Source organism: Palaemon carinicauda, chromosome 19, assembly GCF_036898095.1.
Source record: "Palaemon carinicauda isolate YSFRI2023 chromosome 19, ASM3689809v2, whole genome shotgun sequence".
NCBI lineage: Eukaryota > Metazoa > Arthropoda > Malacostraca > Decapoda > Palaemonidae > Palaemon > Palaemon carinicauda.
The window spans coordinates 6,541,042-6,563,428 of record NC_090743.1 but is presented as its reverse complement, the minus strand read 5'-3'; the positions used below and the strand labels follow the sequence as shown (position 1 = coordinate 6,563,428).

Sequence of the window (22,387 nt, the reverse complement as noted above, 5' to 3'; positions counted from 1 at the left end):
GGCAGGGCCTCATCCCCCTGGTGGTCCCTTGCACCCAGTCTCCGGCCACGGCCATATCCACACAAAATATTCATTATTAATCACAACTTATTTATTCCGGTCCTTTCACCGGACCTCCGTCTTCACCGGAGATCACCAATACGCTTAGCAATGATGTTAGCCTTAGCTTTTAGCTACTGCTTGTGTTTTATAATTTATTTAATTACGGGCCTGTCACTGAATCCTCGACCCTGTCGGAGGTTCCGCAGATTACATTAATTTATTTTATTCTTATTTTAATAATATTTATAGTGATACGGACCCATTTTAGATTGCTCCGGCACACTCCGGTGCAGAAAACATTTTATATTTAAAATATTTTAATATGGAGCTCCGGCTCTCAGTCATTGAACTATTCTACACATACTTCATTCTATCTAGGCTCTGTTAGTAGATCTTAATCCACTTACCAGAGTCTCAAGTAACATCCAGACTTATGTCTCCTTTCTTTTACAGAAGGTCCGCTGCGCTGCCAAGGGCTGCCCCGCCTCTTTCAACGATCCCGTTGGACATGACCTCTGCCGATCGCATGCGCATTGCGCTATCTCCTTTATTCGGGAGCCGGGACAAGCCCCATATATGGTGTGGTTCCCGGAATCGTGCACGCTCTGTTACGAGTTGTCCTCCTTACTCCTGAACGATGACGTAAGTTGGTTTTCGTTTTGTTCCTTTTATCCTTTGGCGATGATTTTATTTGTTCCTTAATTATGTATACATTGCTTATTTCGGAGAACGATCCTTCTCCTTCATCACTAATCCCCTCAACTCTTTCAGGCCGATGATGAATCTCTTCGGTCGGCAAGAGCTGCTCTTCGTCCTTGGGTGTCGGGCTTCGGCAGGAATGCTCCGTCTGTCGCACCCTATCTCCTCGACGGAGACATGGCCTCCCGACTCTTCCCAGGCTCTACCACTGCAGCAGTCACTCCGGAGGTGGCTGCCCCTTTAATTGAAGCGGTCAGAGCGACCATCCCCACGGAAGACGAATCTCTTTTACCGGTGGACGTGTCAGATCTGGATCTAGACATCGAGCCCATGGACGAGCAGGTAGGTGGTGTCGAGTTGGTGGAAACCTTTTTATCTCCTACTCCTTCTTCTACCTCTTCCTTTCTCGGCTTTGATAAGCCTACGGCTTCTCCTCGGGATCCCTCCGTCCCCGTACGACCCAAGGTGAAGCCACTACGTACCTATAAGTCTTCAGCTTTGCCATTGTCTACGTCACCGGTCCCCGGACCCTCGACTGCTCCTGATGTTCCTATTGCTTCCCATAAAACCGTGACTTCTAAGAAGTCGTAGTCCGCCAAGTCCAAGGCTTCGTCGGCGGGTGGCTCTCAGGTACCCTCCTTCCCCGTCGACCTGATCAGGGATATAGTCAAGGAGCAAATTCAGCAACATTCTGGGGCTATGACGGAGCTAAAAGATATGGTGGCGAATCTGATCCGCTCCGGAACTCAGATTCCTCCGCCTTCAGCCCCAGACGCGTCGAAGTTACCCCCCTTCGATAAAAACAACCCTTGGAGGTTTGCCTTGCATGCTCCGTACTTAGATGGTGCCCTAACTCTAGATGGCATAGGCACCCGCCCTCTAGAGGACCTAGAATTCTACCCCCCAGGGCTAGAATTCCCATTCAACGGCTTCGTCCGCCTAAAGGAGCATGCCTTGGTTAGAATGGACAAGGTACCGAAGGAAACGGTAATATTTCTAAAAGAACAAGCCCAAGCTGTCTGGGCCAGGACTCTATCAGAATGGGGGTGTACTAACTCCAAGCTCACCCCACACAAAGGTGCCTACACTATTTTTACAACGGCATCGTCCATTACCTTGCCACTCATAGATAAAGTCACAGAGCTGACAATACAGGCCGTCAAGGAAGGCTCTACCATGCCGGCTCTCAAAGAGACGGACCCCACTTCACTGCTCATTCCGAGTACCTCTGCCACCTGGGATGACGCTTCTTCTACCTTCACGGTGGGGAAGCTAGACCCAGACTGCGCCTCTACTCTTTTTTCTGAGAAGCTCCCCAGATTACTAGAGAGTCTTCTCAAGACCGAGTTCGAGACACGTAATAGGTTAGCTAGGTCCCTCCACTCCATAGAGTCCCTAGCCTCTGTTTACCCGATGGAAACTTTGTTCAGGGTTTTCACAAAGAACCTGCTTCTGTCCTACCAAGTTGACCTCCACGACTTCTGGTCGGCTCGGGTTAGCTGCAGGAAATTCGTTCTGTCTGAGGCTTCTATCAGACATGAACCGAACAGGCTGATAGCGTCCTCCAGCTGGGGTAAGAACCTATTCCCTCAGGATGAAGTTAATAAAGTTCTTCAGGACGCTGCGAGGGCAAACCAAAATTTGCAAGTAAGGTGGGGCCTCACGACCAAAAGGAAGATCGAATCCCACAAACAAACTTTCTTCAAGAAAAAGCAGAGATTTACCCCTTACAAGACGAACCAGGGTCACTTCCACCAATCGTCAGTCCCCCACACGTCAACACAGTCTTCCTCTGCTTCGACTTCTCAGCAACAGGCTCCCCCTCAACAGGTGGTCTACCTCACTGCTCCCCCAGGTACACAACCCAACCCCACTTGGATGTCCTCTCCTGCATACAACCCTAGCTACGAACCCTCCGGTTCCTTTCGTGGACACCAGAGAGGAAGCTACAGAGGTAGAGGACAGTTCCGCCATCGAGGCGGACCTAGAGCAAGGGGTGCTCGTGGAGGGAAGGGACCTAGATTCACTCCCTCGCAATGATGTGTTCCCGGTAGGAGGGAGACTTTATCACTTTCGAGACCATTGGACCTTCAGTCCATGGGCTCACAGCATAATATCCAAAGGCTTGGGTTGGAAATGGTCACAGGGATCTCCACCTCCACCAGTGACCTTCTTCCAGAGACCCACTCCCATCCTGAAAGAGTACACCACAGAGTTACTCAAGAAGAAAGCAATCAAACGGGTTCGATCACTGAAATTCCAAGGCCGCCTGTTTACAGTTCCAAAGAAAGACTCGTCGGCGTTGAGAGTAGTTCTGGACTTGTCAAAACTAAACTCTTACATTCTCTGCGACAAGTTCCGTATGCTGACTATCTCTCAGGTACGGACCTTACTTCCCCGTGGGGCCGTCACCACCTCTATCGATCTTACCGACGCCTATTATCATGTTCCAGTAGCTCGAAACTTCTCTCCTTACCTAGGCTTCCGTCTAGGCAAGAAAGCCTTTGCATTCAAAGTCATGCCCTTCGGTCTCAGCATTGCTCCCAGGATATTCACGAAACTGGGAGAGACAGTGCTCGAGCAACTCAGGAACCAAGGGATACAGATCATCGCCTATCTGGACGATTGGCTCATTTGGGCTCGGTCGAACCGGGAATGCAACAGAGCTACGACGAAGGTAATTCAATTTCTCGCCAAACTGGGATTCCAAGTCAATCTCCAAAAGTCTCGCCTACAACCATCAAGCCGCTTCGAATGGTTAGGCATCCGGTGGGACCTTTCAAAGCACAGGCTCTCCCTTCCTCCCAAAAAGGTAAGGGAGATAGCTTCCAAGATCAGGAACTTTCTCAAACACAAACAGGTGTCCAGAAGAGCTTTAGAAAGAATCCTCGGCCTTCTCCAATTTGCCTCAGTAACAGATCTCCTATTAAAAGCCAAACTCAAAGACATCAATCGAGTTTGGAGAAAGAGAGCTACAATACCTTTAAGAGACAAGATCTTGAAGATCCCGTCAAAAAAATTACACTACGCCCATGGTCCGAACCGAGGAACCTCTCCAAATCGGTTCCTCTGCAATTCCCCCCTCCACAAGTGACACTTCATACAGACGCGTCTCTAGAGTGGCTGGGGGGGTTACTCCCAACATCAGATGTTTCAGGGCTCTTGGTCACCCGCCATGAAACAGTTCCATATCAATGTTCTCGAAGCCATGGCAGTGTTCTTGACCCTGAAGAGAATCTCTCCTCCGAGGTCGTCCCACATCAGAGTAGTCTCAGACAGCACAGCCGTAGTACACTGCATCAACAGAGGAGGATCAAAGTCACCCAACCTGAATCAGATCCTGGTCACTATCTTCGCCTTGGCAGCAGACAAGAACTGGTTCCTGTCAGCAACTCACCTAGCAGGAGTCCAGAATGTGATAGCGGACTCACTATCCAGGATGAAACCACTGGAATCAGAATGGTCCCTAGACATAAATTCCTTCCGGTGGATACTCAGGATGGTTCCGGGCCTCCAGGTAGATCTATTCGCGACTCAACTGAATCACAAACTTCCCTGTTATGTGACCCCAAACCTGGACCCTCAGGCTTATGCCATGGACGCATTAACCCTGGATTGGAACCATTGGAAGAAGATTTACCTATTCCCTCCAGTGAATCTTCTAATGAAAGTTTTACACAAACTACGCTCCTTCCAAGGGGCAGTGGCTTTAGTAGCACCTCACTGGCCAAAAAGCAGTTGGTTTCCTCTCCTCCTCGAGTTGAAAATCCGTCCCTTCCAGATCCCATTCCCCAAACTGACCCAAGTAGTCCAAACTCGGACTGTGTCAGATTCCTCAAGGATAGCCAAAACCCTAACTTTGTGGACTTCATGAAGTTTGCAGCTCGTAGAGATGCGAACATCGACCCGGAAAATGTCCTCTTTATAGAATCAGACAAAAGGGACTCTACAATTCGTCAATATGATTCGGCCGTTAAGAAACTATAGATTTCTTAAAGAATTCAGACAATACTTTTATGACTCCTAATTTAGCCATCTCCTTCTTTAGGTCCATATTTGACAAAGGCCTAGCAGCTAGCACTATAACCACCATCAAGTCAGCTTTGAAGAAGGTCTTCCTTGTTGGGTTTAACATTAACCTGGCAGATTCCTATTTCTCATCTATTCCAAAAGCATGTGCTAGGCTTCGACCTTCGGTTCGTCCACAAAAGGTCCCTTGGTCTCTGAACGATGTCCTCAAACTTGCGTCAGACACGGACAACGAATCCTGCTCCTATATCACTCTTCTTAGGAAGACTTTATTTCTAACGGCTTTGGCCTCGGGTGCTAGAATCTCAGAACTAGCAGCTCTCTCACGAAACTCAGAAAACATAGATTTCCTCCCTTCAGGTGAAGTACTTCTTTTTCCAGACAGAGCTTTCCTAGCTAAAAATGAGGACCAACAAAATAGGTGGTCCCCTTGGAAGATTATTCCTCTTCTCCAAGATACTTCTCTATGTCCAGTCACTACTCTCAGGGCCTTTTTGGCTAGAACTGCCACCCGCTCGTCTGGCCCCTTGTTTATCAGAGAACAAGGAGGTACTATTTCCATTCAAGGCATTAGGCAACAAATCCTATACTTCATTAAACAAGCTAATCCGGGATCATTTCCCCATGCTCATGATATCCGGTCAGTAGCTACCTCCATCAATTATTTCCAAAATATGGATTTTGATGACCTTAAAAAGTACACGGGTTGGAAATCTCCTATGGTTTTCAAACGCCAATATCTAAAGAACTTACAGGCCCTTAAATACCCAACGGTTGCAGCTGGGAGCCTCATCTCTCCCCATTGATCTCTTGTTCTTCCTTTCATCCATCTCTCCTCTTCTCCCTCCTACCCGCCACTCGCACCACGACGCCGCTCTCTTTGGTGGTTCGTTAGCCCTAAGTTTATTACATGTTTAGTTCCTATGGTTATTAACTATTATTGTGTTTACCGTAACTTTAGTGTTGGGTTATTCTTAGCCATGTCAGTTTTGTTGCATATTGTGCTCTGATACTCGGAGGCTTCCTTGTTATCATGTTTATTTAGCCTTACGCTCACTATGTCCTTTGGCTAGTTTATAATTTATGCTTACTTACCTTAATATAATATATTGTTTTCCTTACATGGTGTTTATCTCTCTCCTCATTAGGTTACTATTTATTATTGGGCTTGGAAGGCATTCTCTGGTACATTTTCACCGGCCGTCACAGGTCGACCCAGAAAAGGGATTTTGACGAAGGAAAAATCTATTTCTGGGGAGAGACCTGTGACGCCCGGTGAAACCCTTCCCTGTTATTTTGTACGATCCCACCCTTTCCTTTCCAAGCCATCATGTTCAATACAGAAGGATGTTGTTCAGATGGCGCTCGCGTCGGGCGTCGATGGCGTGGTTCTGGTACCGTAGCTGGTGCCTCTGTATCAGCCCATCCCTTTTGACGAAGGAATTAGCTAAATGGAAGACAGTCTGTGAATAGTGGCTTTCACGTGCCCCTGCTTTATACACGACACCCACAAGGTGCTCGCGCGAGGGTAGTAACCTCTGCATTCCATGCTTTTATCTTTCTCTGGTATATTTGGAAGGTTTATATCAGAAAAGTGTACAGAAGGACCCTTTTCACCGGGCATCACAGGTCTCTCCCCAGAAATAGATTTTTCCTTCGTCAAAATCCCTTAATTGTTAGCATGTTTGGGTCACTGGATCCTCCTCAGTCAGATTTTTTCATTGATGATTTTTCTTTGACTACCTGCAGCTACTACTTTTGATTCTGTTTTCCTTTTACAAGTTCCATATACAGTACTATTGCTGACAAACTCAACAAGCTCGCATTTCTCTGGGAATAGGATGGACTGCTTTTTTTCATTCCCTCATTTTTAGTTCTATAGGCCAAATTATAGTAACTTTGATGAGGAATGAAATAGAAAAAATATATATCTGATAGCTAGAGGACATAAAAGAGTGACATATATCAAACTATTCACTGTAATGCAGCATTAGAAGTGTCCCTTTCCTGCAGTAGTAGTATCTACATGTGATTAGTGCCTTGAGTAACCTACTACTCTTTATTAAGATAGTGTATTATTCAACACCAGAAATCCTCTATTTAGAGAACAACAGACTCAATAGTCTTATTTAACATGATAATGACAATGATAAAACAGCAAGGTGAAAAACAATTTAAAAACTGACCCTACGGGCAGGAAGGTTAACTCCAGCAGCTAGGGTTGAAGTGCAACAGACACAGCATAATGTTCCAGTGAGATATCCTTCTTCAATCAAGCGACGTTCTCCCTCAGTCAGTCCTATGAGGAATAAAAGCACTTTTTTTATCAACAGTTTTAACTTTTTGAAATACACATTTTTTTGCGTTCAAAAAAGGAATAGGGATGTATTTTTACAGCGTGAAAGGATATGATTATATGGATATCTTTTTACAGTATGGCTAGATGTGATTACAAAGTGGCATCATTCCCTAATCCAAACAAAATAAACAATTTAAAAGTAATTTGTTTTTTCTTAACGATATAAACCTTGAGCTCTTTATTAGGGATATACTTTTGACAAAGCTGGATAGAAGATATATGAGATTTTCTTGAAAAAAGGCCCTATTTTTAGGATGCGAATCTAGTAAGGGCCGGGGTCAGAAAAAGGGTCCCAAAATTTACGGTGTCAGATTTTGTGTTAGACTGCAGCATAGAGTCGTTTTATGGGTATATATGTGGTCATCGCATATTTTCGCTCTCCGACTAAAATTATATTAGATATATGGGATTTTATTGAAAAAGGGCCCTATTTTTTAGGTCCGAATCGAGTAAGGGCCGGGGTCAGAGATTGATTGATTGATTGATTGAAAGTTTTCTGGCATCCTGACATCTAAGGTCATTGACGCCGATACCATTTACTGTATATGAAAATTAAAAGAGAATTCGATTAAAACCATAAAAATTAAGAAGTCATTAAAATAGTTAAATAGTTTTCAGAAGACCTGCTTCTGAAATAAATCTAAAAATTCCGCTCGCATAGTAAGACACATCATGTCCAAGAATCTTGGCAAGGATAAACCTGCCATCCTCACCTCGAGCCTCAAACAGATATCTATTTCTTAAGTTAGTAAAATTAGGGCATTCGGTCAACAAATGCCTCACTGTTAAAGGTACTAAGCAGTCCTCGCAATACGGTTGGTGTTGGCCCTTCAGCAGAAACTCGTGTGTCAACCGTGTGTGACCAATACGGAGACGACAAAGAGTCGTCTCCCATTTTCGGGGAATCATGTTATACCTCCAAGGTGATATGATATTTGTTACTTCCCTCATTTTATTGCCATCTTGACTGTCCCAGTGCTGTTGCCATTTATCACTAACCAATTTCTTGATGTAAGGTAGGAGATTGTTACATGGAATGGGATACCTCCTTGGTAGCAACTCGGATGCCGCATTCTTCGCCAGTAAATCTGCCTTCTCATTCCCAGACACACCTACATGTGCTGGAACCCAACAAAATCGAACAGTTATACCTTTCCGTCCAATAATAAAAAGCCATTCTAAAATCTTTAAAACTAGAGGGTTACTAGAATTAAAAACTTCTAAAGCTTGAAGAACACTCCTTGCATCACTAAAAATTGTAAAATTACCCTCCTTTTCCAAAGCTATTTTCTCAATAGCGGTTAATATGCCATACAGTTCGGCATTAAATATGGAAGCTGTTAGAGGAAGTGCACCTCTACAATTAAAATCATTACTATGTACTCCAAATCCAACGCCAGCATCAGATTTGGAGCCATCAGTATATATAAAAGTCGATCCCCTATGTTCTTCGACATGTTCCATAAAAAGAGACCTGGATTCTAAGTCAGTCATATTCTTCTTAACTCCAATAAAGTATTTACAAAAAGATATGTCAGGTAATTTCCATGGAGGCGTTGATGATACCTTGAATGGAAGTACCTTATTTCTAATTCTATCCAGACTATTTAAAAATCGTTTCACCCGAAAGCCATAAGGTTGAGGAGATTGATTGATTGATTTAAAGTTTTCAGGCATCCTGACATCTGAGGTCATTGACGCCGGTAACATTTAATTTATGTATACAAAAATAAAAGATAAAATAAAATAAAAAATAAAAGAGTATTCAATTAAAATCATAAAAGTTGAATGTAATAAAAGTTAAATATTTTTCAGAAGACCTGCTTCTGAAATAAATCTAAAAATGCCACTTGCATGGTAGGACTATTTAATAATCGTTTCACCCGAAAGCCATAAGGTTGAGGAGATTTTGGGTGCAACTCAAAGTATGATGTGTGTCTTACAAGGCTTGCAGTCTGAAAGGCTAGAGAGCTAGGGAGTCTTTGCAATCTAAACCAATACCGAAGAATGGAAGACATTCGGTAAAGGTCTAGAGGTAACTCTCCAGCATCAACAATGAGACTTGGGATAGGCGAGGTTTTAAAAGCTCCAGTAGATAATCTAATACCTGCATGATGTATCGAGTCTAATATTTTTAACCGGCTTGGGGTGGCTGAGGAATATACCTCAACACCATAACTAATTTTGGAAAAAATCAAGGCCTTGTATAATTTTAAAATAGTATTGCGGTCTGCCCCCCATGATGTATGGGCCAATACTTTTAAGATATTCAGAGCTTCAACACATTTAGCTTTTAGCGCTTTTAGGTGAGAAACCCATGTAAGTCTACAGTCAAATATCAAACCTAAAAATTTGGTTTCCGATACACATGGTATCCGTTGACCTTTAATGTATATATCCGGGTCTGGATGTACTCCCCGGATACGACAAAAATGGACAATGGTAGTTTTACTTGTCGAGAACTTAAATCCATTCATGTCAGCCCACTGGATAATTTTATCAATAGAGAGTTGGATTTTTCTCTCAACCATTGCCATTCTAGTGCCAGCAAATGATATTGAGAGATCATCCACAAATAATGTTGAGAGAACATCCTGGGGAATGGCTGAGGATATCCCATTAATTGCTAGTGCAAAAAAGGGATTTTGACGAAGGAAAAATCTATTTCTGGGCGAGAGACCTGTGCCGCCCAGTGAAATGCTCCTTAAGCACCATTTCAAAGGAATATAACTGCTAATATTACCAGAGAAAAAATGTAAAGGAATGCTAGGTTGAACTAGCTCGCTCACCTAATGGTGTCGGTATAGACTGGGGCGAAATACCAGAGGTCTCGTACCATTTAGACTTCTCCTCTTCGAAATCCCCCAATAGTGAGGTGCCGTTCAACCTCCCCTGCCTCGCAGACCAGTACTACTAACTCAACCCACGCTTGCCCATCACTCCTTTCAAGCACCTGTTTCATATAAGTCCAAGTTTTTTATTCTCGTGTGTTTCATTGGATTTATCATCACCTTTCTCTCGATGGCCGATTCCCAAGATACCCCATCGAAGTTAAGTACCTTATCCATGAGTTTTTAACGAGATTGGGCAGTGTAATCTTTGTTTTTATTATTGAGAAGTGTTTTATATGAGCGGCGTCCCCGTTCTTACTTTCGCCTCTGCCCTTTGTCTCGTTAGTTCGTCCGTCTTTTATATTCGTTCGATCCTTTAGGAGTTTTTTTTTCCTTATATTCATTTAGTACACCGACTTTATGCTTTCATATAGCATTTATTTTATGTTATCCTATGTTATCGGTGTTAGCGTTTCATCAGGAGTAGGTTATGTTGGTATGCCTGCATTCGTGCATGTTGGTGGATAGCGTCACCATTGAGATTGTTTCGCTAGTTCTAGGAGCTTTAATTTCGACCATCTCACTTATTATTAGTAAAACCTTTTGTTTTATTACGCTCCACCTAGTTTTACGTTTGGTTCGAGTGGGACTCTCGCGTATTTTGTTGTTTTTACTGTTCGATCTACCGCTTCAGTAACTAGGTTGGTACCCCTGCTTTCCATCTGCTGATGGCGTCATGCTCCTCCCTTACCACTCGCCCGAGTCCCTCTCTCGCCATATTTTTTCTGCATGCCTAACCTTACTTACGTGATTTCGCTTTTAATTCATTAATTATTTTTATGTATTTGTGCATTGATATTATATTTATTGCTTACTCCGTTATGATCATATTTTTGGGATTTTCATGTCATGATTGAGGGGATCTCCAGTTGGTAGCCCTGTCTACCACTGCGCACTGGCGATTTCCCGGTACCATTACCCCCCCCCAACAAGTTGGGGAGGCTATTCCATCCCCCCCCCTTCAGTGTACACCCTTCCTCTCACTCGATGGTTGTTGGCTATGATTTACGGGTCAAGTATGCTTGTACCTCAGTCTTCCATCAACGTTCCGACATATTGAGGACTGAGTATACCAACGGGGTATGACTTAGTCTCATTCATTCATACCGGGCGGTTTCGTCTCCCCCCTCCCGTTGCCATCGGTCGGGGAGGGGGAAGGCCGGGACCACCGGGGACTATCACACGTGATTAGTCGGTATAACTGCACCTTGGTGTAACCTTGCTTTTAGCTACGGTTGTTAGAATGAGCACTTATATTAGGAGTGGCCTCACCTACGGTACCTCATGCTATTATCGTCCGTATAGGACTTATTATATCCCATATCATTATATTATATTCTACATGAATCATTACCTTTGTCCCGGTACCTCCGGTATGGTAGGGGGGTTCCACTGGCTCCCCCCGCGCTCTCCCGTTGTACCCTCCCGTCATACCCTCCCGTCATCAGACATCGGAGCCGCCGGGCTCTTAACTACAAGATCGGTTGACACTGACACGGTTTTGATTAATATCCTCCCTCCGGGAGCCCTATTCATTACAGACATTAGTTTTAGATCATAATTGGCGTTTTCTATTTATGTACTTTAAGGATGTATCTTGGGTACTTTAAGTTTACTTTAAGTTACTTTAAGTTTACTTTAAGTTTACTTACCAACCCTGTTCCCCGGCCCCTGGGGCCCAGGAACTAGTTATGATTATATATTCATCACTGTTTTTTGCATCCTTTTTCATACCCGGCTCTGCCGGATTGCTATTGGAATAGTCTCAGTTCTCTGCATGTTTAGTCTAAGGCTATACATTTATTTTATTAACTGGCAGGTCCCGGACCCTCCGGGACCCCTTATAGAGAAACTAGTAGATGCTCATGGACTATTCCTTTTACAGGTGGTCCGTTGCCGGATGACAGCCTGCGCGGCCGTCCTTCACCAACCTTGCGGACATGCTGTCTGTCGGTCCCACGCAGACTGTGGGATCCAGATGGACGATATAGTTTCCCCCACTCTCACTTGAAAAACTCTACGTGAAAGAAATGCCTGAATAAATAGTGGCAGCTCTCCTCTCAATCCCAATTCATGAATGGTTTTAAGAATACCATATCTCCATGTGGTATCATATGCCTTTTCAAGGTCAAAAAATACTGTAACATGGTGCTGTTTGGAAGCAAAGGCTTCACAAATAGAAGACTCAAGTCGTATCAACACATCAGTCGTTGAGTGCATTTTTCGGAATCCACATTGAATCGGTGATAAAATACCTTTTTTTTCAAGGTACCATATCAGCCTTGCATTGACCATCTTCTCCATGATTTTACATAAACAAGATGTCAATGCAATAGGACGATAGTTTGCTGCTAAAAACTTGTCTTTACCGGGTTTTAAAAAAGCTAAAATAATGGCTAGTTCCCAAACACTTGGGTAACTATGATCATGCCATATTCTATTAATAATACTTAAAATAAATAGCTTTGTATTAAAATGTACATGTTTAATCATTGCATATGGAATTCCATCGGGTCCAGGGGCTGTATCGTTGCAATGAGCAAGTGCGGAATCAAATTCTCTTTCAGTGAAAGGAGAATTATACGACTCTTCCCTTCTTGTTGCAAAATTTAAAATTTTCTTTTCTTCAGTGCTCCTATACTGGTGACCAGGGGCTCCTTCACACTTGCTAGATACATTTGAAAAATGATTAGCCAGGGCATTGCTAACTTCATTTGCTTCAGTAAAATTTTCTTTTCTTCAGTGCTCCTATACTGGTGACCAGGGGCTCCTTCACACTTGCTAGATACATTTGAAAAATGATTAGCCAGGGCATTGCTAACTTCATTTGCTTCAGTTACATACTGGCCATTCACCCTCAACACTGGTGGTGGGTTGGGGGTGAATTTGCCAGCTATCTTTTTTACTTTCCTCCACACAGAAGATGGTGGTGTTCTACTGTTAATGGAGGAAACAAAAGACATCCATGACTGGCGCCTTGCTTCTTTCATGGCACGACGGAACTGTGCTCTACATTTCTTGTACATAATTAAATTCTCATCAGTTCTGCGTCTACGCAATCGTGTTAGAGATCTTCTTGTGGCTCTGTGGAGTGCAGTTAGTTCTGAAGACCACCACGGGACTGGTCGTCGTTTGAATAACCCTGTTGTTTTGGGAATTGAATTGACTCCTGCTGTATGAAGAGTTCCATTCAGTAGGTCTATGGCATCATCAACACTTTCAAACTGTTCTGCTCTCCCTTCGATTTCACTTAGCTCACAAAATTTAACCCAGTCTGCCTTGTCTAGATTCCAACGTGGCAATCTTTGCAAAGGCGGATCCTTGTTGGTGTTTATAATGATTGGTGCGTGATCACTAGTATGCCAATCGTCTAATGTCCTCCAATCAAAATCAAGAAGGCAGTTAGAGCTTGCAATTGAAAGGTCAATGCATGACAAAGTACCTGTCTGAACATGGAAGTGTGTGGGCTCTCCTGTATTAAGGAGTCCCACATCCTCATTCTCCACAATTGATGAGATAATATTGCCCCTTGTGTTGGCCAAAACATCACCCCATAAAGGATGTCTACCATTCATATCTCCCAGTAAGAGAAAAGGTTGAGGGAGTTGTTGAATGACCTCTGCTAAATCATCATATAAAATATCATCATTTGGAGGTAAGTACAGAGAGCATATTGTATATTTTCTCCCTATATCAATTTGTACAACAACTGCCTGCAGGGTTGTACGTATAGATATAGGTATTTGGGGAACATCTCGACGAATGTACATGAGACTTCCGCCATGGCTCCCTACTCCGTGATCATAAGGTGTCCTATAACTAATATATTCGCGAGGACAAGGGGTATTAGCATCAAGCTTGCTCTCCTGGAGACATACAATTATGGGGGAATGCTCGTGAATTAAGAGCTTAAGTTCTTCATATTTGGCCCTCAAACCCTGACAATTCCATTGCAACATGGATGAAAAAACTATGTATTATTTTCTGGAAGACATCTTTGATGAGGTCTTCCCATTGACAGTTTTTGATTTGACAATATTTTCTGTAGGCTTCTTAAGTTTGGGTCTTGATAAATTAGGTTTTATATTAGCCTTTTCAGTGTTGTTGTTACCTATTTCTTGTGGGGGATGGTGGACCTCCACTTGAATTTTTGATTGATTCAAGAAGTTTTCCTGTTGATCTGAAATATCAACAGGCAAAACATCATATCTATTTGATGACATAACTTTTGTGTTTTTAATGGATGGGGGTGAGAGAGATGGAGGTCTCTCTCTTTTCCTATTGACAGGTGGTGATTTATTAGGTTTTGATGCTTTCCCCACTACAGGCGCACCTGATAATTCTGTTTCATGTGGAACCTCCATCAAATCAGGCAAAGATATAGCCTGAGAGAGGTTAGAATTATCCTTTGTAGTGGGGGACAAAGGTTTACTAGAGGTGAGAAAGGTCTTACGTGATATTCTTGCCTTATCCTCTAGAATTCTATCAGAAGATGGCAAATTTCTTTTCTGGGGAATAGAGGCAGTATTAGGTGGGCTGGATGTCTCCTGCCTCATTTTTTCTCCGGATTTCAATACTTTTGCATAACTTGCTGATTTACTCAATAGTCTCTTGGCATGCCCCACACTTATGTGTTCAATACTGGATTTATTGAGAGCAGCCTCTTCTAATTTATATTGCTGGCAGTTCCTATCCGTAGATTTGTGATTCAAATTGCAGTTTATACAATTGGCCTCTAGTGTACAGTCTCCATGGTAAACATTAGAGCATGTACTACACATTTTATCATTCTTACATACTTTAGATGGATGCCCATATCTATAGCAATTAAAACATTGCAGCGGCTTCTGCTTAAAAGTTCGCACTTTAATTCGTTTATTCTCTATGTAAATGTGGAAAGGCACATCAGCATCCTGGAAAGTCAGGTTAATCATTGACGTTCCAGGGACTTTATGCACTTTCCACACAGTTAAAGGACACATGGCCAATATCTCCTCTTCTGTGAATTCATATAAGTCTCTATTAAAAACTACTCCCCTTCCATAACTGAAGTTTAGATGGGGTTTCACATCCAGCTTTATGTCTTCGTTATCTGTATTTAAATTGGAAAGTATAACCGATTGAGTTTCTGATTTGGCACTTATTAGGAAACTGTTCTTTCCAAACCGAGATATATCTCCTGGTGCGATAGTACCTACTTTCTTTTGAAGAAATTTACATATTTTGAAATAATTTCCAGTACTCCCTTTTGATTGAGCAATAAGCCACTTTGGTGGTTTTGGCTTTCTCTGGGAAGGTACAACTACCTCTATACTTTTATCAATCCAATCTGCAGGCCTATATACATCCAGATTCTTGGGTACCCGATCGCAAAGAGCACCCTTGAAATTCAAATTACTGATTTTAATATTTATGATATCATTGATAGCTTTGAATGCTTCATCATGGTTATCAAATGATATCCATGAATCCCATTTGTCACCTTCAAGCCTCATCCTAATTTCCCTGATGTGACCATAACATTGAAATAATTTATATAGAACATCGTAATTGGTTTCAATGGGGATCTGAGTGATGTGAAGGATTCGCAAATTCTCCATGTCACCCAAATTACTTTGTTTTTGAACATAAGTAGCATGGTCCTTTAGAGTTTCCGGGTCGTCAACAGAGGGGTTAGTTTTAGGAGTAGAAGCAAGCCGGGTTATCCACCTCTTATCAGAGGATTTCAGTCCTCCTATCCCATGTGGCCCAACACGAGAAGAGGCTTCAGCGGGGACCAGTCCTCTATTAGAGAGGGGCTGCCTCTCTTAAGGTGGGCGTACACTGGTCAGTGGGGGTAGTTAGCCCCTCCCACCGACGACTCCAATGCCTAGCGTCACCCATTACCCGCAAATATGGGTGACTTAAAACCGGATCATTGGAGCCCGACTCTTAACAGACTTAGTCTGCACCCAATGGGGTCTGCCAGAGGGTGATGGCGTCTAAATTTGTACAGGTTGAGATGGCATGACATCCATCCCACCCTGCGCCAAATCCAAAGCAGCAGTCAAAACCTAAGTCGTACAAGCTAAAGTCGTCAACAAGTTCATGCCCAAGACGAAGAGATGGGAGAAAATAAGAAGTAATCAAAGGAACGGAGAGAAAGTGCTGACTAATTTAGTTGGATCAACAGTTGGGCACCGAGGTCCAGTGGGGAAGTAGTTCCCATTGTTCATTAGAGCCCAACTGCTAGTCCCTAAGCCCCCCATCCTCATCAAGGCTTCAGCATCTGGGGGGAGAGTTTTTATTGAAAAAGTGCCCTATTTTTGGGGTACGAAACGAGTAAGGGCCGGGGTCAGAGATAATGCCCCAAATTTTCGGTGTCAGATTTTGTGTTAGACTACATCATAGAGTCGTTTTATGGGTATAAATGTGGTCATCGCATATTTTCGCTCTCCGGCTAAAATTATAGAAGATATATGAGTTTTTATTGAAAAAGTGCCCTATTTTTGGGGTCCGAAACGAGTAAGGGCCGGGGTCAGAGATAATGCCCCAAAATTTTCGGTGTCAGATTTTGTGTTACTGCAGCATAGAGTCGTTTTATGGGTATAAATGTGGTCATCGCATATTTTCGCTCTCCGGCTGAAATTATAGAAGATATAGGAGCTTTTATTGAAAAAGTGCATTATTTTTGGGGTCCGAAACGAGTAAGGGCCGGGGTCAGAGATAATGCCCCAAAATTTTCGGTGTCAGATTTTCTGTTAGACTACAGCATAGAGTCGTTTTATAGGTATAAATGTGGTCATCGCATATTTTCGCTCTCCGGCTAAAATTATAGAAGATATATGAGTTTTTATTGAAAAAGTGCCCTATTTTTGGGGTCCGAAGCGACTAAGAGATAATGCCCCAAAATTTTCGGTGTCAGATTTTGTGTTAGACTACAGCATAGAGTCGTTTTATGGGTATAAATGTGGTCATCGCATATTTTCGCTCTCCGGCTAAAATTATAGAAGATATATGAGTTTTTATTGAAAAAGTGCCCTATTTTTGGGGTCCGAAGCGAGTAAGGGCCGGGGTCAGAGATAATGCCCCAAAATTTTCGGTGTCAGATTTTGTGTTAGACTACAGCATAGAGTCGTTTTATGGGTATAAATGTGGTCATCGCATATTTCCGCTCTCCGGCTAAAATTATAGAAGATATATGAGTTTTTAATGAAAAAGTGCCCTATTTTTGGGGTCCGAAACGAGTAAGGGCCGGGGTCAGAGATAATGCCCCAAAATTTTCGGTGTCAGATTTTGTGTTAGACTACAGCATAGAGTCGTTTTATGGGTATAAATGTGGTCATCGCATATTTTCGCTCTACGGCTAAAATTATAGAAGATATAGGAGTTTTTATTGAAAAAGTGCCCTATTTTTGGGGTCCGAAACGAGTAAGGGCCGGGGTCAGAGATAATGCCCGAAAATTTTTGGTGTCAGATTTTGTGTTAGACTACAGCAGAGTCGTTTTATGGGTATAAATGTGGTCATCGCATATTTTCGCTCTCCGGCTAAAATTATAGAAGATATATGAGTTTTATTGAAAAAGTGCATTATTTTTGGGGTCCGAAACGAGTAAGGGCCGGGGTCAGAGATAATGCCCCAAAATTTTCGGTGTCAGATTTTGTGTTAGACTACAGCATAGAGTCGTTTTATAGGTATAAATGTGGTCATCGCATATTTTCGCTCTACGGCTAAAATTAGAGAAGATATATGAGTTTTTATTGAAAAAGTGCCCTATTTTTGGGGTCCGAAACGAGTAAGGGCCGGGGTCAGAGATAATGCCCCAAAATTTTCGGTGTCAGATTTTGTGTTAGACTACAGCATAGAGTTGTTTTATGGGTATAAATGTGGTCATCGCATATTTTTGCTCTCCGGCTAAAATTATAGAAGATATATGAGTTTTTATTGAAAAAGTGCCCTATTTTTGGGGTCCGAAACGAGTAAGGGCCGGGGTCAGAGATAATGCCCCAAAATTTTCGGTGTCAGATTTTGTGTTAGACTACAGCATAGAGTCGTTTTATGGGTATAAATGTGGTCATCGCATATTTTCGCTCTCCGGCTAAAATTATAGAAGATATATGAGTTTTTATTGAAAAAGTGCCCTATTTTTGGGGTCCGAAACGAGTAAGGGCCGGGGTCAGAGATAATGCCCCAAAATTTTCGGTGTCAGATCTTGTGTTAGACTACAGCATAGAGTCGTTTTATGGGTATAAATGTGGTCATCGCATATTTTCGCTCTCCGGCTAAAATTATAGAAGATATACAAGTTTTTATTGAAAAAGTGCCCTATTTTTGGGGTCCGAAACGAGTAAGGGCCGGGGTCAGAGATAATGCCCCAAAATTTTCGGTGTCAGATTTTGTGTTAGACTACAGCATAGAGTCGTTTTATGGGTATAAATGTGGTCATCTAATATTTTCGCTCTCCGGCTAAAATTATAAAAGATATATGAGTTTTTATTGAAAAAGGGTCCTATTTTTGGGGTCCGAAACGAGTGAGGGCCGGGGTCAGAGATAATGCCCCAAAATTTTCGGTGTCAGATTTTGTGTTAGACTACAGCATAGAGTCGTTTTATGGGTATAAATGTGGTCATCGCATAATTTCGCTCTCCGGCTAAAATTATAGAAGATATATGAGTTTTTATTGAAAAAGTGCCCTATTTTTGGGGTCCGAAACGAGTAAGGGCCGGGGTCAAAGATAATGCCCCAAAATTTTCGGTGTCAGATTTTGTGTTAGACTACAGCATAGAGTCGTTTTATGGGTATAAATGTGGTCATCGCATATTTTCGCTCTCCAGCTAAAATTATAGAAGATATATGAGTTTTATTGAAAAAGTGCCCTATTTTTAGGGTCCGAAATGAGTAAGGACCTGGGTCAGAGATAATGCCCCAAAATTTTCGGTGTCAGATTTTGTGTTAGACTACAGCATAGAGTCGTTTTATGGGTATAAATATGGTCATCGCATATTTTCGCTCTCCGACTAAAATTATAGAAGATATATGAGTTTTTATTGGAAAAGTGCCCTATTTTTGGGGTCCGAAGCGAGTAAGGGCCGGGGTCAGAGATAATGCCCCAAAATTTTCGGTGTCAGATTTTGTCTTAGACTACAGCATAAAGTCGTTTTATGGGTATAAATGTGGTCATCGCATATTTTCGCTCTCCGGCTAAAATTATAGAAGATTTATGAGTTTTTATTGAAAAAGTGCCCTATTAAGATATAAGAGTTTTTATTGAAAAAGTGCCCTATTTTTGGGGTCCGAAACGAGTAAGGGCCGGGGTCAGAGATAATGCCCCAAAATTTTCAGTGTCAGATTTTGTGTTAGACTACAGCATAGAGTCGTTTTATGGGTATAAATGTGGTCATCGCATATTTTCGCTCTCCGGCTAAAATTATAGAAGATATATGAGTTTTTATTGAAAAAGTGCCCTATTTTTGGGGTCCGAAACGAGTAAGGGCCGGGGTCTGAGATAATGCCCCAAAATTTTCGGTGTCAGATTTTGTGTTAGACTACAACATAGAGTCGTTTTATGGGTATAAATGTGGTCATCGCATATTTTCGCTCCCCGGCTAAAATTATAGAAGATATAGGAGTTTTTATTGAAAAAGTGCCCTATTTTTGGGGTCCGAAACGAGTAAGGGCCGGGGTCAGAGATAATGCCCCAAGATTTTCGGTGTCAGATTTTGTGTTAGACTACAGCATAGAGTCGTTTTATGGGTATAAATGTGGTCATCGCATATTTTCGCTCTCCGGCTAAAATTATAGAAGATATTTGAGTTTTTATTGAAAAAGTGCCCTATTTTTGGGGTCCGAAACGAGTAAGGGCCGGGGTCAGAGATAATGCCCCAATATTTTCGGTGTCAGATTTTGTGTTAGACTACAGCATAGAGTCGTTTTATGGGTATAAATGTGGTCATCGCATATTTTCGCTCTACGGCTAAAATTATAGAAGATATATGAGTTTTTATTGAAAAAGGGCCTTATTTTTGGGGTCCGAAACGAGTAAGGGCCGGGGTCAGAGATAATGCCCCAATATTTTCGGTGTCAGATTTTGTGTTAGACTACAGCATAGAGTCGTTTTATGGGTATAAATGTGGTCATCGCATATTTTCGCTCTACGGCTAAAATTATAGAAGATATATGAGTTTTTATTGAAAAAGGGCCTTATTTTTGGGGTCCGAAACGAGTAAGGGCCGGGGTCAGAGATAATGCCCCAATATTTTCGGTGTCAGATTTTGTGTTAGACTACAGCATAGAGTCGTTTTATGGGTATAAATGTGGTCATCGCATATTTTCGCTCTACGGCTAAAATTATAGAAGATATATGAGTTTTTATTGAAAAAGGGCCTTATTTTTGGGGTCCGAAACGAGTAAGGGCCGGGGTCAGAGATAATGCCCCAATATTTTCGGTGTCAGATTTTGTGTTAGACTACAGCATAGAGTCGTTTTATGGGTATAAATGTGGTCATCGCATATTTTCGCTCTACGGCTAAAATTATAGAAGATATATGAGTTTTTATTGAAAAAGGGCCTTATTTTTGGGGTCCGAAACGAGTAAGGGCCGGGGTCAGAGATAATGCCCCAATATTTTCGGTGTCAGATTTTGTGTTAGACTACAGCATAGAGTCGTTTTATGGGTATAAATGTGGTCATCGCATATTTTCGCTCTACGGCTAAAATTATAGAAGATATATGAGTTTTTATTGAAAAAGGGCCTTATTTTTGGGGTCCGAAACGAGTAAGGGCCGGGGTCAGAGATAATGCCCCAATATTTTCGGTGTCAGATTTTGTGTTAGACTACAGCATAGAGTCGTTTTATGGGTATAAATGTGGTCATCGCATATTTTCGCTCTACGGCTAAAATTATAGAAGATATATGAGTTTTTATTGAAAAAGGGCCTTATTTTTGGGGTCCGAAACGAGTAAGGGCCGGGGTCAGAGATAATGCCCCAATATTTTCGGTGTCAGATTTTGTGTTAGACTACAGCATAGAGTCGTTTTATGGGTATAAATGTGGTCATCGCATATTTTCGCTCTACGGCTAAAATTATAGAAGATATATGAGTTTTTATTGCAAAAGGGCCTTATTTTTGGGGTCCGAAACGAGTAAGGGCCGGGGTCAGAGATAATGCCCCAATATTTTCGGTGTCAGATTTTGTGTTAGACTACAACATAGACTCGTTTTATGGGTATAAATGTGGTCATCGCATATTTTCGCTCCCCGGCTAAAATTATAGAAGATATAGGAGTTTTTATTGAAAAAGTGCCCTATTTTTGGGGTCCGAAACGAGTAAGGGCCGGGGTCAGAGATAATGCCCCAAGATTTTCGGTGTCAGATTTTGTGTTAGACTACAGCATAGAGTCGTTTTATGGGTATAAATGTGGTCATCGCATATTTTCGCTCTCCGGCTAAAATTATAGAAGATATTTGAGTTTTTATTGAAAAAGTGCCCTATTTTTGGGGTCCGAAACGAGTAAGGGCCGGGGTCAGAGATAATGCCCCAATATTTTCAGTGTCAGATTTTGTGTTAGACTACAGCATAGAGTCGTTTTATGGGTATAAATGTGGTCATCGCATATTTTCGCTCTACGGCTAAAATTATAGAAGATATATGAGTTTTTATTGAAAAAGGGCCTTATTTTTGGGGTCCGAAACGAGTAAGGGCCGGGGTCAGAGATAATGCCCCAATATTTTCGGTGTCAGATTTTGTGTTAGACTACAGCATAGAGTCGTTTTATGGGTATAAATGTGGTCATCGCATATTTTCGCTCTACGGCTAAAATTATAGAAGATATATGAGTTTTTATTGAAAAAGGGCCTTATTTTTGGGGTCCGAAACGAGTAAGGGCCGGGGTCAGAGATAATGCCCCAATATTTTCGGTGTCAGATTTTGTGTTAGACTACAGCATAGAGTCGTTTTATGGGTATAAATGTGGTCATCGCATATTTTCGCTCTACGGCTAAAATTATAGAAGATATATGAGTTTTTATTGAAAAAGGGCCTTATTTTTGGGGTCCGAAACGAGTAAGGGCCGGGGTCAGAGATAATGCCCCAATATTTTCGGTGTCAGATTTTGTGTTAGACTACAGCATAGAGTCGTTTTATGGGTATAAATGTGGTCATCGCATATTTTCGCTCTACGGCTAAAATTATAGAAGATATATGAGTTTTTATTGAAAAAGGGCCTTATTTTTGGGGTCCGAAACGAGTAAGGGCCGGGGTCAGAGATAATGCCCCAATATTTTCGGTGTCAGATTTTGTGTTAGACTACAGCATAGAGTCGTTTTATGGGTATAAATGTGGTCATCGCATATTTTCGCTCTACGGCTAAAATTATAGAAGATATATG

The 22,387-nt window shown here is 42.1% G+C and overlaps 2 protein-coding genes across 4 annotated transcripts in view; one reads left to right on the top strand and one right to left on the bottom strand.

Moving 5' to 3' along the window:
* The window catches only part of mus301 (mutagen-sensitive 301), a 433,219-nt gene that overhangs the window by 31,665 nt on the left and 379,167 nt on the right, over nucleotides 1–22,387 (bottom strand). For both annotated transcript variants that reach the window (XM_068393102.1, XM_068393101.1), the window contains exon 11: nucleotides 6,957–7,069. In XM_068393102.1, the coding sequence (XP_068249203.1) occupies nucleotides 6,957–7,069 (113 nt within the window). The remainder of the gene's footprint in view (nucleotides 1–6,956; nucleotides 7,070–22,387) is intronic.
* On the top strand, nucleotides 484–3,636 carry LOC137658128 (uncharacterized). Of its 2 annotated transcripts, none has more exons than XM_068392813.1 (2): nucleotides 484–684; nucleotides 814–3,636. In XM_068392813.1, exon 2 carries the CDS (start codon nucleotides 1,441–1,443, stop codon nucleotides 2,779–2,781), a length of 1,341 nt encoding a protein of 446 aa, XP_068248914.1. In that variant the 5' UTR covers nucleotides 484–684; nucleotides 814–1,440; the 3' UTR covers nucleotides 2,782–3,636. Both variants share the same exon structure in this region, with proteins under 2 accessions (XP_068248914.1, XP_068248915.1).

Excerpts from the sequence above, each read along its gene's own strand:
- LOC137658128 (XM_068392813.1), top strand. The coding sequence starts at position 1,441 with ATGACGGAGCTAAAAGATATGGTGGCGAATCTGATCCGCTCCGGAACT.